The sequence below is a fragment of the Aedes aegypti genome, chromosome 3 (assembly GCF_002204515.2).
Source record: "Aedes aegypti strain LVP_AGWG chromosome 3, AaegL5.0 Primary Assembly, whole genome shotgun sequence".
In the NCBI taxonomy this organism is placed as follows: domain Eukaryota; kingdom Metazoa; phylum Arthropoda; class Insecta; order Diptera; family Culicidae; genus Aedes; species Aedes aegypti.
In genome coordinates, this window is record NC_035109.1 from 25,339,034 (window position 1) to 25,356,616 (window position 17,583).

Below are 17,583 nucleotides of genomic sequence, written 5' to 3' on the forward strand. Positions count from 1 at the left end.
ATGTAACCTTGCTAAAGCGTGAAGCAATAAAAGTACTGATAACTGATGGGTAATGCGTCGATAACGAAAAACACGGCAAAACAGTACCCGACAGGATACGTGGAACGTAGCGAACGCGCTTGTGTGATCGGGTGCTGCAGCCGAGGATGAAGAAAGGTAGCTGCGAACCGTGGGTTGTGGGGAATAAATGAGTTGGTGAGTAATGTTCTAAGGACCACTCAGTGGTACGCTAAGGAAATATATAATTAAAATTAAATATATAATCATACGTAGAGCTTCAATGCCTAAGTACTGGTGAGGACTTCTTTGTTTCTGGAGTTTCTAGGAGTTCTTTCAGAATAAGTACGAAAAAATGTAAAATCATCAGATAACTTCATATATTATTCCTCATTTGTATCCCTAATCTAATACTCTTCTTCGTAATTTGCATGGTTATCTATCCGTATAGCACTATTGGGCCTCATTAAATAAGAAATCAAGTTAGAACTGTGCCGTCTTTATAAATCTATGGGTAAAACAGTGTATCACTAGCTATCCATTGTAAAACTCCCATCAATTAAAAGTTATCGATGAAATTATGGAACGCTAAATATTCAGAAAATCTGAACGGAATAACGTCGAAGATCCGTTACGCTAAACTTACCTTAAGCGTACGACGGTACTAGTTCCAAAGTATACCGGTCCAGCCGCGTCCACCACCATCAGTACCTGTAGAATAGATACAATTGATGATGATACTAATCCAAGCTGATGATAGTCTGTAAAATTTACCTCTCGCCACATTGTTCAACTTCTGCGTTTCCTCCGGGCTTAGCCTAAGAATTGTGTTCAACACAGGAACCAGGTGTGACTTCTCGTCGCCACTGTTAAGGGTTAAGAACTGAAAGAGGATCCCGATTTAGAATCGAATCGAACAAACCATCTACCCTAGAGTAAACCTTGTCTTAAACATCACACTAGGATAATAGAGTGTGGCTTATTATTCAAAAATTCTTAAAACCAAAACATCGTGCACTCTTCTGTTTACAAACTACATGCATGAAGAAACCTCAAATTTTGAGCCAAAGTATTCAGATTTAGAGGTAGCGCAGGCGATTAGAGGTTAAATTGGCATGTTATAAAATAAGCAGTATACTGAAATTGATTTTTATGTAAAATTTAAGAAAAAAGTACAGAAAAAGTTTTCGAAAATAGTCTCTTTACTTTTCACTTGCCCCACAGGTGGGGCAAGTGAAAAGTTTATCGTTTTGAACAATAAATCCAAAAACTAACAGTTACATTCACGATTTCTATTACCTTTAACATTTGTTAAGGCGTCTCAATGAACAATAACATAAGTAACATGTATACAAAGAAAATTTTATTCTTGTTACTTGAATTTTCTTCTATTCAGTTATGTTTGTTGAAATGATTCGACAACATTATAACTGCAACATTCCCAATGTTAGTTTTTACATCATGGGACAGCAATTGCATTTCTGCTCTGTAGATTTTCCACCGCTCGTTATTTGTTTTTAAGAAAGTCGAATATGACGTTGGATAACTCTTAAAAAGAAATCAAACGGAATCCTTCAATAAAGTATTTAGAAACTTTTTTATGTGGATACACCTATACCCCATTTTATGTTTTGAACTAGCTTTACATAGACATTCCACGAGATTTGCGTGCGTTGTCTTATATTGGAACTTTCAAATCAACGTCTTCCTTTTAATCGGCTGTCCGAAGTAAACATATTAATACCGTAATATTTGGCAACCTTATTTTTAAAAGAAGTTCCATGATTTAGCCATGATAATAGCTTTTTACGCTTTTAGTATAGTGTTTCTTGAGTTATAAGCACGTTCTATTATTCTATGATAATTGCGAACCTTGTGTACTTATAGCTACCCAGAGAGAAAACACAAATTCAATTTCTAATGAGAAACTTTTCACTTGCCCCACGTGATTGGAAAATTGACGGTGTTTCAATTTAGTTATTTTTAGGTCTATGTCGAATTAATTCTAAAACTTTTTTTATTGCAGTTTAAAACTGTCAGAGGGGACAACTTAGAAGTGGTACAGTATTTTTTTTTGTTCCGCGACTTTTTTCTACTGAAAATATTAAAATAAGATTGCACACCGCCAACTTGTTACGGAGTACCAGTTAACAGGTTAACAATCTTTTGCTCTATTATGGAATAATGGTTGCACAATCTCAGGAATCTCTTACCTACCGTAATGTTCTGAATGGCTTCAACGGTTTACGCATGATTTTGAAACGTTAATTCACATATTCAGTAAAATATACACATTATTTTCACTTACCCCATTTACCCACTTGCCCCGCGGTACCTTATGTATATCGTGTGGCAGGTACGAAGATACTCTATGCCCTGGGAATCGAGAAAATTTCCTTTACGAAAAGATCCTCGACCGGTGGGATTCGAACCCACGACCCTCAGCATGGTCATGCTGAATAGCTGCGCGTTTACCGCTACGGCTATCTGGGTAAAGTTTACATAACTTTGTTATTTATCAAAAAATGCATTTTTTTTAAAATCTTTTAGCATTATCCTCTTTAATCCTATAAAACCCATTTTTTTAATGTATGATCTAAATATCGTTTTTTGCTATTTCGAATTAATCAGAGCACGTTTAGGAGCAATTCTAGCTGAAACCAGGCCACCAGCGATACACATCAGAGCATTCCGCTTTAAGCATGGCTTTGCTTTGTAGCTGCAGACGCTAACCATTCGGTTAATGCAACGTTCAGACTTAAGCTGATATAACGAATATAGGCTCTCTTGATATCAGAAAGCTTAGGGCAACTTCACCGGGGGTCCATTGTTTGGTTAAAATTTTTACCAAAAATAGACCTAATAGACCCGTAAAACTAGACCAAACCGCACGCGCATGGTTGTTGTATTATTTTTTTCTATCCATTTCGAAAGAGATCAACAAAAACAAACCAATAGTGAATTGAACCAGCAGAATTTTAAAGCAGAATTCATTGAACCAACAAAAATCCCGAAGCACCTCCAATGAACTTCAAAGCAATTCCTGGAGAAATTCCAATAGAATTCGCGGCGGAGCTCCGAAGGACTTCCCGGCAGAACTTCGAAGGAAGCTCTAGAGACTTTTCCGGAAGAATTGCAGAGAAATCCCCGGTGGAGATCCAGAGGAACTCCAAAGCAATGTATAGAGGAACTCCTGGAAGGAGTGCGGAGGAGTATTTCCCGGCAGAATTCTGAAGGAATTCTTAGAGAAACTGCAGGGGAATACCTGGAGCAACCCGGAAAGAATTTCTGGAGGATCTCCGAAGAAATTCCTAGAGGAACCAAGAAGAAAATCTGACGGTGGCGCTCCGAATGAACTCTGAAGTAATTCCTCTGAAGATAGCTGAAAAATTCCTAGGGGAACTCTGGAGGAATCGGTAGAGGAACTCCGAAGGCGTTCCTGACAGACTCCAAGGTAATTGCTTAAGGTACTCCGGTGAAATTCCTGGAGAAATTATGGAGGAAAGCCGAAGGATTTTCCGGTAGCGCTCCAAAAGAACTATTGTGGAATTGCTGGATCAAATCCAGAGGAATAACGTGAGGGACTCTGAAAGAATTTATGGAACAAAATTAGAGCGATTCTCAGTGGAACTTCCAGATGCTGGAGGAACTCCGGAGGAATTTCTGGAAGAAAAACAAAATCCTGGAGGAAGTCCAGAGGGATTCCAGGAAAAAAACTTTTAAGGAACACTGGAGGATTTCTCGGAGAAAATCTAGGGAAATTCCCGGAGTAACTCTAGAAGAATTCCTAGTGGAACTCCGGAGGATTTCAGATAAATTATTGAAGGAACTCTGAAGAATTCCAGGAGAAACTCCGAATTTTGGCGGAAATCCGAAGGAATTCCCGGTGAAACTCCAATGTAATTTCAGGAGGAAATCTGAAGGAATTTCTAAAGAAACTCCGAAGAAATTCCATGAGGAACTCTGAAGAAATTCTTGGAGGACCTCCAAAATAATTCCTAGAGAAACACCGAAGGATGTGCTAAAGTAACTGCCAAATATTTTCTAGAGAATCTACGAAAAAATTCCTGAAGGAACTATGGAGAAAATCCCGGTGAGACTCCTGGAGAAATTGGGAAGCAAATCCTGGAGGAACAGGGAAGAGGACCTCCAAAAGAATTCCTAGAGAAACACCGAAAGATGTGCTAAAAGAACTGCCAAATATTTTCTAGAGAAACTACGAAAAAATTCCTGAAGGAACTATGGAGAAAATCCTGGTGAGACTCCTGGAGAAATTGGGAAGCAAATCCCGGAGGAACTCTGAAGAGGACCTCCAAAAGAATTCCTAGAGAAACACCGAAAGATGTGCTAAAGGAACTGCGGAATATTTTCAAGAGAAACTACGAAAAAAACCTGAAGGAACTATGGAGGAAATCCTGGTGAGACTCCTGGAAAAATTGGGAAGCAAATCCCGGAGGAACTTTGAAGAGGAGGAATGCCTGGACTGGAGTAACTAAGTTACTCTGAAGGAATTCCCGGCGGAGCTCTGGAAGATTTCCAGAAGTAAGTCTGAAGGAATGCCCGAAGCAACTCTGAAAGAATTCCTTAAGCAACTCTGAAAGATTTCTTGGACCAACTCTTAAATAATTCCTGGAGGAACTCCTGATGAATTACTGGATGTACTCCGCCAAATTACCGGATGCTGAAGGAACTCCGGAAGAATTGCTGAAGGATCTACTGAGGAATTCATGAGGAAATTCCGGAAAGAACTGCGAAACAATCCCAAATCCAAAGAAATTCCCTGTGGAGCTCTGGAGGAACTCCGGAGGATAGCTGGTTAAAACCCAGAAGAATTTCTGGTAAAAATTCGGATACATTTCTGGAGAAAATCAGGAAGAATTACCACTGAAGCTACGAAGGAATTCTCGGAGGAACACTGAAGGAATTCCTGGAGGAACTCTGGATGAATTCCTAGAGAATCTTCAAAGGAAATCCTGTAGGAACTATTCCTGGAGGAACACCGGAGGCGTTTCTAGAGGAACTACTGGGCAATAAGGAGGAAATTCTAAGAAATTGCCGATGGACCTCCAGAGGAACTTTTCAGGAATTACTGGATGAAATCCAGAGGAATCGCTAGAGGAACAACAAAAGGATTTTCTGATGTAACTTTGGAAAAAAATCCGGTGAAAATCCGGAGGAAGTTCCGAGGTATTGCTGGATGAAATCCGAAGGTATTGCCGGAGGAAATCCGAAAGAATTTCGGAATGGACTTAAAAAAATCCTGGAGGAGCTTCGAAAGTCTAAAGGAATTCCCGGAGAAACTTTTGAGACATTTCCTGATGAGCTCTGAAGGAATTCTCAAAGGTAATGTAGGGAATTTTTCGAAGTAGCTCCAGAAAAATGCCTAGTGGAAGTCCGGAGCATTTCCGAAGAATCACTTGAGAAACTCTAGAGAATTTCTGCAGAAATTCCGAAACACGTGGGGAACTATGGAGGAAACGCGAAGGAATTCTTAGTGGAGCTCCAAACGAATTTTCGGAGGAATTTTTGGAAAGAAGGAGCAATTTCTCCGGAGACATTTCTGGAGGAAATTCCTGAAGGAAATTCTCGGCCCCGGAGGAAATCTTTGTGAAAAGCTTAAGAGGACTTCTTGGAACAATTTCCCGGATTAATTCCTGGAGAAAATTCCCGAAAGAATTTTTAAAGGAAACCCTCAGAGCAATTCCTGGAGGGAATCACCGGATGCCTGTAGCATATCTCCGGAGGAATTCTATGAAGAAATCCCAGAGGAATTTCTAGAGACTATTCCCACAGCAATTCCTCATCAATTCCTCGAAATCCCCGGATGAATTCCTGGAGGAAATCCCCGGAGCAATTCCTGGTGCATATCCCTAAAAACTTCCTAGAGGAAATTTCCAGAAAAAAAAATCCCCGATAGAATTTCTGGAGAAAATACATGAAGGAATTTCTTAATCAATTTCTGGACGAAATCCCCGGAGGAATTGTTATTGAAAATCCCATGAGCAATTCCTGGGGAAAATCACCGGAGGAATTCTTGGAGGAAATCCCTGGAGGAATTCCTGAAGAAAATCACCGGAGGAATTTTTGGGAAAAATTTCTGAAGGAAATTCTGGAGGAAAACTCCGGGACAATTTCTGGAGGAAATCCCAGTAAGATTTTTGGGAGGAAATCCCCGGAGGTGCTACTTGAAGAAATCTCCGGAGTTATTCCTGGAGGTAATCCCTCGAAGAATTTCTGAACGAAATCCACAGAGGAACTGCTGTTGGAAATCCCCTGAGACATTCCTGGAAGAAATCTCCGGAGGCATTCCTGGAATAAATCTCCGAAGGAATTCCTCAAGAGAAAATCCCCGGAAGAGTTCTTGGGGGAATCCCCGGAGGGATTCCTGAATCAAATCGCCAGAGGAGTTTCTAGAGGAAATCCTCGGAGGAACTGGGGTATTCATGGAGAAAATCTCCGAATGATTTTCTGGAGGGAAATCCCGGAAAAATTCCTGTGGGAAATCCCTGGAGGAAATTCTTATTGAAATTCCCAGAAGGATCCCTAGCTGAAATTCCCGGAGGAATTGCTATTGGAAATTCTTTGAGAAATTTCTGGAGAAAATCCCCGGAGGAATCTTTTGAAAATATCTCCGGAGGAATTCCTGGAGCAAATCCCTGGCGTAATTCTTGCAGCAGATCCCCGGATGAATGTCTGGAAGAAAACCCCATAGGAAATCGAAGGAGGAATTACTGGTTAAAATCCTTGTAGGAACATAGAAGTTATTTCGGTATAATTCCTGGAAGAGATTTCTTTTGGCGGACTTCCCCGGAGGATTCCCTAGAGAAACAATCTGATGATTCCTGGAGGATTGTTTTCGGCGTTCCTTCTTAGATCACTTTTTTTCACTTCGTGGCTTTCGTAGACTATCAAGCTTCCTGTTTCAGGAAGAAAAATCCAAACTGGTAAACAATCGTGTGTCAAATCAGATTTGGAACAGCTCAAATCTTGTTCCAAATCTGACTAAAATTGGACCAGGCAGTTAGGCTCTTCCAAAAAAATAGACCAGAAAACTGGTATAAAATAAAATGGAACATAATTTGCAACACCGGCGCAAGCTACAATTTTTAACATGGTCCAAAAATTTGGAACCAACCAGTGATTTGGACCACCGGTGAAGCTTCTTCTAGTTTTTACTTGAAATAAAAAGTATGACGTTTAATATCAAGATAGCCTATATTACGTAATATCAGCTCTAGTCTGAACGTAGCATAAGAAAGCTCGGCTTGCGTCACCTCTAAATGTCAATATTTTTGTCTCAAATTTTGAGATTTGTTTTTTTCGTGTTATTTGAAAATAAAAGAGCACACGAACTTTAGCTTTCGAGAAAGTTAAATAAAAATAGGCCGCACCCTAATATCCACCCTGCTAGGACCTTACCTTAAATATCACATTCTTCAGATACTCCGAGTTATGTACGTGTTTCTCCCGTTCGATGGCCCGCTCGTGCCTTCGGACTTCCTCCTTGAGCAGCTCGTTCAGCTGCGTCAGCTTGGCCAGATCCTGCTCGGCTTCGGCCAACAGGGCCGTCAGGTGCCGAACCCGGCTCTCCTGCTTGGTCAGCTTGTCTTTGGTGTGCTGCAGTTCCACGGTTGGGGATCCCGAGGCCGAATGGTCCGCCACCGAATCTGCCTCGAAAACGGTGGAACCGTCGTCGAAGGATGAGTTCAGCAGTTCGTCCAGCGGGATCAGGTCCCGATTGGAACGGGTGCGTTGCTGTTGAGGCGGTTGACTAGAGTTAGAGGATTTCCGTCGCGTTGCGGACGGGAGGTTCTGGGGGTGCGAGGAGGTGCTTTCGGAACCTTCACCGTCCTCACGCTCCATCAGGAGAAGGTTGATTTTCTGCTCGTCGGATATGTGCTGGCCGCGGAATAAGCCAAAACCGGCGCTGGCGGCTGTGATGGAATGGTTGTTGTTGCGGGAGTCGCTGGAAGTGTCCGAGAGATGATGAATGGAGGCTTGGGAGATGCGAGATTGAAGGTTTGCCACTTCCTTGGAATGTTGCTCCTGAAGGTCTTCGATCTGCTTTTTGTAGCAGCTGATGAGGGTTTCGTTTTGAAGGCGTTGCGTTTTCAGGGCTTCCTGGTGGTTGAGGTTTGAGCGACGGCTTTCTTCCATGAGGGATTCGTTTTGAAGACGAGATTCCTCGAGAAGATCGTGAAGCTCTTTGCAACGGTTTTGAAGTCTCGTTTTGTCTTCTCGCAGCTCATCGCAAGATTTGCTCAGTTCGGAGATTTGCTGTGAACAAGTTTGCATCTTCAGTTGAGACAGCTCGAGGGACTTCTGGAGGGTTTGGACCTCTTCCTGAAGCTCCCGTTCCTTACCGCCTTCTTTGTTCTGGTTTTGCCTCAGAACTGACTGCGCCCGGATCTTGTAGCTGGCGAATTCCGTTCGAACGTCTTCTACTTCTTGCGATTTTTCCTTTAATTTTGACTTTAACTCCTCAGCGTCGCACTCCAAAGCATAAATCTGCTTCAGTAATTTGCTCTTCTCCGATTCCATCAGATTGTTTGTCTTTTCCTTCTCGGTGACTGCTTCGCTCAGTTCCACTCGATTCGACTCCATCTCCAGTTTGATTCGCTCGTATTCCACCTTAAGTTGGGCCAATTCCACATTGATTTCCCCTCGTTGGTGTTCGCTGATCCTTAGCTTTTCCTGCTGCATGTCCACGTTCTTCTTCAACTCTAGCGAGTGGCTTCTCTCCGCGTTCATGCTCTGTTCCAGCAGCGTCAGCTGACTCTTCAGGCTCTTGATGGTTCCCTCTTGAACTTCGATTGTCCCTTCTAACTCCTTCTCGTGTACCTTTTTCATTTCCAGCTTCTTATTCAGCTCAGCCAACGACTTTTCATACGCTTCCATCTCCAAGTTCAAAACGTTGGCTTTCTTGGCCGCCAGACGACACTTTTCAACCTCCGCTTTCAGCTCTTTCTGCGCTTCCAATTCGTCATTCAGCTGCTTCTCCTTGGCTTTGAGCGTCGCCTTCAGCTTCTGATTCTCCGAATCGATCTCCTTCTTCGCCAGATTGAACGCCTCCTTTTCGCGTTTCAAGTTCTGCAACTGCTCTCGGTACTCCCGAATCGTCGTCTCCAGTGATGACTTGTCCTTCTTGCTGCTATTGTCTAGTTCGGTGCGCACCTGATTGAGCGTTTCAATCTCCTGCTGTTGCTTCTCGAGCCGTTCCTTCAACTCGCTCAGTTCAGCTTGCTTCTGTTGAGTGCCTTGGCGTTCCGCTTCCAATTGATCCAACACCCGGTCGTATTCTGCCTGTAGAGATTGCAAATTCTTCTCGCTGGTCAGTGTTTCACGCTCTTTCTCGAACTTTTGCAGCTGTAGAGTCTGTTCGGCGACCTTCTTCTTCAGCTTCACTGCCAACGAGCGCAACTTGTTGTACTTCTCCTCGAAACTGTCGTCCACGTCTCGCATCCGCGCTGATTCCTCAGCACGGGAAATCGTCGAAGTGGACATGACGTCGCTCTGGGCGTCGAAACTGCGGTCCCGATCTCTCAGTTCGGCTTCCTTTTCGGCGAGTTGACGTTCCAGGTCTTGGGTACGTTGCTTGAGTTCGTCAATGTCCGGGGAGTTCTGCTGGAGGGCTGCTTTCTGGGATTCCAGTTCAGATATTTTCGACAGCTGAAGCGAGATTACGCCTCCGCGTTCCTTCAGGATTTCGTTGATTTCTTTGAGTTCCGACAAAAGGTCGCTGTTTTCCAGCTTGACCAGCTCCAGTTTGGACTGTACGGTTTGAAGGTCTGATTTGAGGGTGCAGTTTTCATCGAATAGGGCGTCGTTTGTGGTTTGTAGTTGTTGGTTTTGTGCCACAAGAACGTCGTGTCGGCCTTGGATGGCCTCTAAGGAGGAGATCGATTCCTGGAGCTTTCCATCTTTGTCTGCAATCAAACTGTGAAGCTCAGCGATCGCGTTACGTTCTTTCTCGTTCTGTTCAGCTTCCTGGCGGAGTTTCTGTTCAAACTGTAACAATTCTGCATCTTTTGAATCTAATTGGTCATAAGCCTCCGATATACTTTTTTGAAGTAGTTCGATTTCTTCGGTTTCCTCTCCGTCCAAAATACGCTTCTGAAGGTTTTTGATTTCCGCTTTCAGAGCTTCGTCTTGAGCTTGAACTTGCTGCAGTTCATTTTCCTTACTCGAGAGCGCATGCTCAGCTTTTGAAAGAGAACTTTGAAGTTCCTCGCGGTTTTTGTCGTCGGCAAACTCTTTCTTGTTCTGTTCTTTGAAGTCAACGAATTTCGCCGCCACTTGTGCAGAGTCCGCCTTGAGTTGCTCAATCATTTCGGCAAGCTGTTTAGTAGTCGATTCAGCTTCTTGCAACCGATCTTGTAGATCACGATTGCTCACCTCGAGGCGCTCGAGCTCTGCTTGGAGCTCTGCTTTATCGGTCAAATTTTCATCATTTAATGCTTGCAGGTTGTCGTACCGCGCCTGCAGATCTTCCAGCTTTAAAACAGACTCCTGCAATTTCTCCTGGAGTTGCTGTAGATGACTATCCTTCTCTGAAAGGGTCTCATGAGTCTCAGTAAGTGATTTTTGCAGTCTTGCAACTTTTTCATTGTCCTCTTCTTCACGATGTAGCTTTCGCTCATATTCCGATAGCTGGCTATTTTTGATTTCAAGCTCCTCTGTCTGTTGGGCAAATCTCTCTCGAACATCGTCGATTTGCTGTTGCAACTCGGATTGATCTTTTGTTGACTCAGCACTCAAGCGATCCAACTCTTCCGAAAGTTTTTGATGTTCTGTCTGAAGCTTCTGATGTTCTACCTCTTCCTGTCGCAGTCTTTCCTCCATTTGCACAATGACCGTATTCAGATTACTATTCTTGGTTTCAATGTCTTCTATGACTTTTTGCTTATCCACGATACTAGTTTCCAGTGCTACCTTCTCGGTAATCATTTCCTGCAACTTGTTTTCCAACTCATTTTCTCGTTCTTGAACATCCTTTTGATTCGCGCTTTCTGCGTTTGCCTTTTTCAATGCGGCGTTTTCCCTTTCCAGCGTTTGAATTCGGGTGAACAACACGTCTGACGCCTTCAGCAATTCCCGCTGCCACTTGGGAACCTGCTCCGAGTAATCCTTCACGGTTTTCATCAGGATTTTTCGGTCTGATTTCAGCAGCAGAACCTTTGCAGATATCTCCTGCACTTTGTTCTTGTACAGCTTAAGCTTTCGTATAAGCTTCTCTTCCTTTCCGGACAGTGCCGTTTCGTTCTTAGCCTTGAGCAATTCCTGCTCTAAAGCTATCTTGCTGGTATTTACCTTGTCCTTCTCTTCCCCCAGCTCCTTCATCTTCGCTTCCATCGAGGACAAATCCGTCAGCAGTTCCTCATTCTCATCCGTCAGTCGTTTGATCTGCCTCTGAAAGGCTTCGTTCTCTACCGATAGTTTATCCAGTTGATCCCTTAGCAGGGCAGCGCCATCGATTTCCCGCCTCAAACCTGCCACCGCCTTTTCCAGCTCATCCACCCTCATGGCCGCGCTAAGCTTCTGTTCCGTCAGTGAACCCACCATTTCCTGCATGGCCTTCAGACAATCCTTATCGGCTGCCTTTTGCGTCTCCGCCTGCGACAGCTGCTCCTTCAGCATCCGGTTCTCTTCCAGGCATTCTGCAAAATAAAAGAAAATCGCTTTCAGTGCGCATCGTACCTTCGTGCTGTGCGTACACGAATTCTCTCTGCTCTTGGAAGTTTTCTTAAAAACTACCTAAAGCAATAAAACAGTACTTTTCAGTGCTACATAAACAGTACTTTTCAGTACTATTTTTTCTACTATTGATCCCTTTACGATCCTTGTTTGGACCCGTGCCTTCGATTTTTCGTTGGACCCGTTGGCGAAAGCTAGCGGTGGTAATCCTTCTTGGACACCGTCTTGGGAAAAAACCTTTCGAAGGTCACGTCTTCTTTCGTTTATTAATTAAACATGGTATCAACAACAAACAAAAGGAAGGGTGAATCTCTGAATTCACTACTTCCTTCCAAAAAAGTGGGTTTTAAAACTGTCACTACACGTGGCAAGAATGGAAGAAAGGACGTTTCTTCGGAATGCGAACTTTCTTCCAAGGGTGAAATGAATAATTGTATCGAAATGAGCAATCAGTTCGATGCTCTAGACAAATTTTCCGAACACCAAATCGAAGCAGCCTCTAGCCCAGGCTCTTTGATTCAAGTGAGGAAGCAAAGAGTGCCGCCTATCGTGGTCAGTTGTTCCGAATTTGGGGGATTTAGGCAGGAGATCTTGAACTCCATTAGGGGAATCAAGGTTTCCTTCCAAATCGCAAAGAAAGGAGACTGTCGCGTTTTGCCGGAAACTCTTAAAGATCGTGAGCTTCTTCTCAAACATCTTGAAGAGAAGAAGCACAAATTTTTTACTTATGACGACAAAACTGAACGTTTGTTCAAAGTTGTCTTGAAAGGTCTCTCAAGTGACTATAAATCACCTGAAGAGATCAAAAATGGAATAAATGATTTACTTGGATTTTCCCCAGTCCAAGTAATCATTATGAAAAAGAGAACGCAATCTGGCATTGTTCGGAAAGGGCTTTCTCAAGAATTTTATTTAGTTCACTTTAACAAAAAAGAACTAAATAATATTAAAGCTTTAGAAAAAGCAAAACTTTTGTTTGATGTCCGTGTGACATGGGAACATTTCCAGAAACCTGGAGGAAATTACCAGAACCCCACTCAGTGCCGTCGGTGCCAAAAGTGGGGTCATGGTACAAAAAATTGTCGCATGGATGCTAAATGCATGATTTGCGGAGGTTCTTCTCACGCCAAAGACGTCTGTCCAGTGAAGGAAGATACCACCAAATTCATATGTTGTAATTGCGGGGCTAACCATAAGTCCAATTTTTGGAATTGTCCTTCACGCAAAAAGGTCATTGAGGCTCGTGCCAGGCAGATGAAAGATAATATCCGTTACGATAACGGTCGTTTCCGGAATTTGCCTGGTAGAGTATCGAACAATGCTCATTTTTCAGTTAACGATCGCTTGATCATGAATCATACCCATCAGGAAGATCATAATCATGCTCATTCACAAACTAATTTTAATCCGTCGGGTAGCCGTTCGAATCTTTCTATTTCGAATGTATCTACCCACGGTAAATCCTTTGCCGATATCGTAGCAGGTAATTTGAACTCTTCCCCTATTCGTTCCATGAGTACCCATTCTACTTGTTTCAAATCAAATGGAAAAAACCCTACCGCTACAGGTAACTCCTATTCCGCTTCGTCATCTACCGAAAATTCCAATTGGAAATCATCAGATGATATGTCTGCCTCTGATTTTAATTTTCTAACTGAACAATTGAATCTAATGATTGATGCAATGTTCAAAGTCACCACTATGACTGAAGCAGTCCAAGTAGGTGTAAAATTTACAAATCAAATTGTTATTGGATTACGTTTTTCTAATGGATCCAAATAATAATTTAAATATTTTAAATTGGAATGCTCGTTCTCTGAATGGTAAAGAGGACGAGCTGTTTAATTTTCTTACGGTTAATAACGTGCATATAGCAGTTATTACCGAAACGTATTTAAAACCTGGATCTAAACTCAAAAGAGATCCTAACTTTTTTGTTTATCGTAATGATCGACTTGATGGGGCATGTGGGGGAGTTGCAATCATCATTCATAGGCGTATAAAACATCAACTGTTTACATCATTTGAAACTAAAGTTTTTGAAACTTTAGGTGTTTCTGTTGAAACACAGTTTGGTAAATATACTTTCATAGCTGCCTATTTGCCTTTTCAATGCTCTGGACAGCAAGTTAATTTGCTCCAAACTGACTTGCGTAAATTGACTCGCAATAAGTCAAAATTTTTTGTCATTGGTGACTTTAATGCCAAACATCGGTCATGGAATAATTCTCAAAGTAATTCCAACGGCAGAATTTTATTTGATGAGTGCTCTTCAGGATATTTCTCAATTCAATACCCTGATAGCCCCACATGTTTTTCCTCTTCTAGAAATCCATCTACGATTGATTTGGTCTTAACCGACTCTAGTCATCTTTGTAGCCAACTGATTACTCATGCTGATTTTGATTCTGATCATGTTCCTGTTACATTTCAAATATCCCAAGAAGCGATTCTCAATCCTATCAGCTCCACTTTCAATTATTTACGAGCCGACTGGAATATATATAAAACGTATGTTGACTCCAATCTTGATGTTAACATTTCTTTAGAAACTAAACTTGATATTGACAATGCTCTTGAAAGTTTAACAAATTCCATTGTTGAAGCCCGGAGCATTGCAATTCCAAAATGTAAAGTAAAATTTGAATCCGTGATTATAGACGATGATCTTAGATCCGTCTTAAAAACGTGAGGAGAAGGCAATTTCAACGCACTCGCGATCCTGCTATGAAAATTATATGGCAGGATTTGCAGAAAGAAATCAAGAAACGTTTTGCTCAATTAAGAAACAAAAATTTTGAAAATAAAATTTCTCAATTGGACCCTGGCTCTAAGCCCTTTTGGAAATTATCGAAAATCTTGAAAAAACCTCAGAAGCCAATACCGGCATTGAAAGAGGAAAACAAATTATTACTAACTAATTGCGAAAAAGCTCAAAAACTTGCTATGCAGTTTGAAAGTGCGCACAATTTTAATTTAGGACTTACTAGTCCAATTGAAAATGAAGTTACTCAGGAGTTCGAAAATATTCTCAATCAAGAGAACGTTTTCGAAAATGCCTGGGAGACTGATTTGGAAGAAGTGAGAACTATTATTAAAAAATTCAAAAACATGAAAGCTCCTGGCGATGATGGAATTTTCTACATCCTCATCAAGAAACTTCCAGAAAGTAGCTTATCATTTTTAGTTGATATATTTAACAAATGTTTTCAATTAGCATATTTTCCTGATAAATGGAAAAATGCTAAGGTTGTTCCAATTTTAAAACCAGACAAAAATCCTGCAGAAGCTTCTAGCTATCGTCCAATCAGTTTGCTTTCCTCCATCAGTAAACTTTTTGAAAAGGTTATTTTGAACAGAATGATGGTCCACATCAACGAAAATTCAATTTTTGCCAATGAACAGTTCGGATTCCGCCATGGACATTCGACCACTCATCAACTTTTACGTGTAACAAATTTGATCCGTTCCAACAAATCTGAAGGCTATTCTACTGGTCTTGCTCTTCTAGACATAGAAAAAGCATTCGACAGTGTTTGGCATGAAGGTTTGATTGTAAAATTAAAAAACTTTAATTTTCCCACATACATTGTTAGAATAATTCAAAGTTATCTGTCAAATCGTACACTTCAGGTTAATTATCAGAACTCCAGATCTGAAAGACTTCCTGTAAGAGCTGGTGTTCCTCAAGGCAGCATTTTGGGACCAATATTATACAATATTTTCACATCTGACTTACCTGAGCTACCTCAGGGATGTCAAAAATCTTTGTTTGCGGATGACACAGGCCTCTCCGCCAAAGGACGAAGCTTGCGTGTCATCTGTAGTCGATTGCAAAAAAGTTTGGATATTTTTTCTTCATAATTGCAAAAATGGAAGATTTCTCCTAATGCTTCCAAAACTCAACTAATAATATTCCCACATAAACCAAAAGCTCTTTATTTGAAACCTTCAAGTAGACATGTTGTCACGATGAGAGGGGTTCCAATAAATTGGTCAGATGAAGTTAAGTATCTAGGGCTCATGCTAGATAAGAATTTAACTTTCAAAAATCACATTGAGGGCATTCAAGCCAAATGTAATAAATATGTAAAATGTCTCTATCCCCTTATTAATAGAAAATCAAAACTTTGTCTTAAGAACAAGCTGTTGATATTCAAACAAATTTTCAGGCCAGCCATGTTGTATGCTGTACCAATATGGACTAGCTGTTGTAATACCAGAAAGAAAGCTCTGCAGAGAATTCAAAATAAAATTTTGAAAATGATTCTGAGGCTTCCTCCCTGGTATAGTACCAATGAGTTACATAGAATATCCAATGTTGAAACATTGGAACAAATGTCAAATACAATCATTAATAATTTCAGGCAAAAATCGTTACAATCTTCTATTGCCACGATTAATGCGTTATATGTTTAGGTTAAGTTAGGTTAAGTATATTAAACACGTTTTTTTTTCTCTTATAAGCAGGTGAAATCAACTCACCTGTAAAAAAAACTGAACTGCTACGGCAAATGAAATGTAATATGTTGTTAACAAAATGTTAATTAAATCTTAAATTTGTTTTACCAAATTAGGATGATAGTGTTGTCAAATAACACAGAACACCTAGATATAAGGAATTAATGTAATGTTTGGAATGATACTAATAAAGGAATTAAAAAAAAAAAAAAGAAAATCGCTTTCCGTTAGAGTCTTCCTTTCCTTAATCCCTTCAGGTGTTATTCCGAATATTAATTCAGGAATTTATTTATTGATTGTTTATCGGTTTTTCTATGGAAATCCCTCCATGAAATTCAACGTGGATTTTTTTAAGTTTTATCATTAATTTATTATTAATTCAGTAATCCAAAATTTACTTCAGAGATTTCACTAACTTTTTCATGAGTTACTTCAAAGATTATTTAACAAAATTTATCTAGAAAATCTCAAGTCATGTTCATGAAGTTCATGAAGAGATATTTTAACTGATTTTGCTAGGAATTTGTTCAAGATTTCCGTTTAGGGCATCTTCATAACATCAAATAGCTTTGTGATTTTTTAAGGATACCCTCAAACATAACTCCATTGATTCCTCTCAAGATTCCTTCAGGAAGTTTCCCAGGAAATCATTGAGAAATTTCCATAGAAAGTACTCTTAGAATTTATCCAGGGAATTGTCAGGGATTTTGTTTTAGAGTTCTGTTTGATCTTTCGACCTTGACACTTGCTTTTGCCGGGGCAAGCGACGAGGGCAGGATCAAACATGTCGCGCGTCGGTCTCGTAAGTGAAAAAGTGGCGTGATCGGTGAGTTCGGTTGAAGAAAGTGAAAAAGTGCCGCGATCGGTTAGTTCTGTTTGATCTTTCGACCTTGACACTTGCTTTTGCCGGGGCGAGCGACGAGGGCAGGATCAAACATGTCGCGCGTCGGTCTCGTAAGTGAAAAAGTGACGTGATCGGTGAGTTCGGTTGAAGAAAGTGAAAAAGTGCCGCGATCGGTTAGTTCTGTTTGATATTTCGACCTTGACACTTGCTTTTGCCGGGGCAAGCGACGAGGGCAGGATCAAACATGTCGCGCGTTGGTCTAGTAAGTGAAAAAGTGGCGTGATCGGTGAGTTCGGTTGGAGTAACTGAAAAAGTGCCGCGATCGGTTAGTTCTGTTTGATCCTTCGACCTTGACGTTTGTTCCTGGGCAGTGTGTCAAGAAAGCCCGAACAGTTTTTTTTTTATTCTTTTTGGGTCGCGCGCTTATTTTTTTTTTCCTGAGTGCTTTTTTATAGCCGAGCAAACGAGTGAAGCCGAAAGTGGATTGTGGCTGCTCAGTCAAGGATAACGGATCAATTGGTGAGCTCGTTTCATGCTACTATTTCTAATCTATAAAATATGTATGACTGCACATTCAATCGTTACAA

At 41.1% G+C, this 17,583-nt stretch overlaps 1 protein-coding gene across 1 annotated transcript in view; it reads right to left on the reverse strand.

Moving 5' to 3' along the window:
* Positions 1-355: 355 nt before the first annotated feature.
* LOC5567648 (GRIP and coiled-coil domain-containing protein 2) overlaps positions 356-17,583 on the reverse strand; it is a 28,366-nt gene continuing 11,138 nt past the window's right edge. The window contains exons 3-5 of the mRNA XM_021854572.1: positions 7,417-11,654; positions 772-880; positions 356-708 (exon numbers count right to left, since the gene is read on the reverse strand). Of these exons, the coding sequence (XP_021710264.1) occupies positions 662-708; positions 772-880; positions 7,417-11,654 (4,394 nt within the window). The 3' untranslated portion in view covers positions 356-661. The remainder of the gene's footprint in view (positions 709-771; positions 881-7,416; positions 11,655-17,583) is intronic.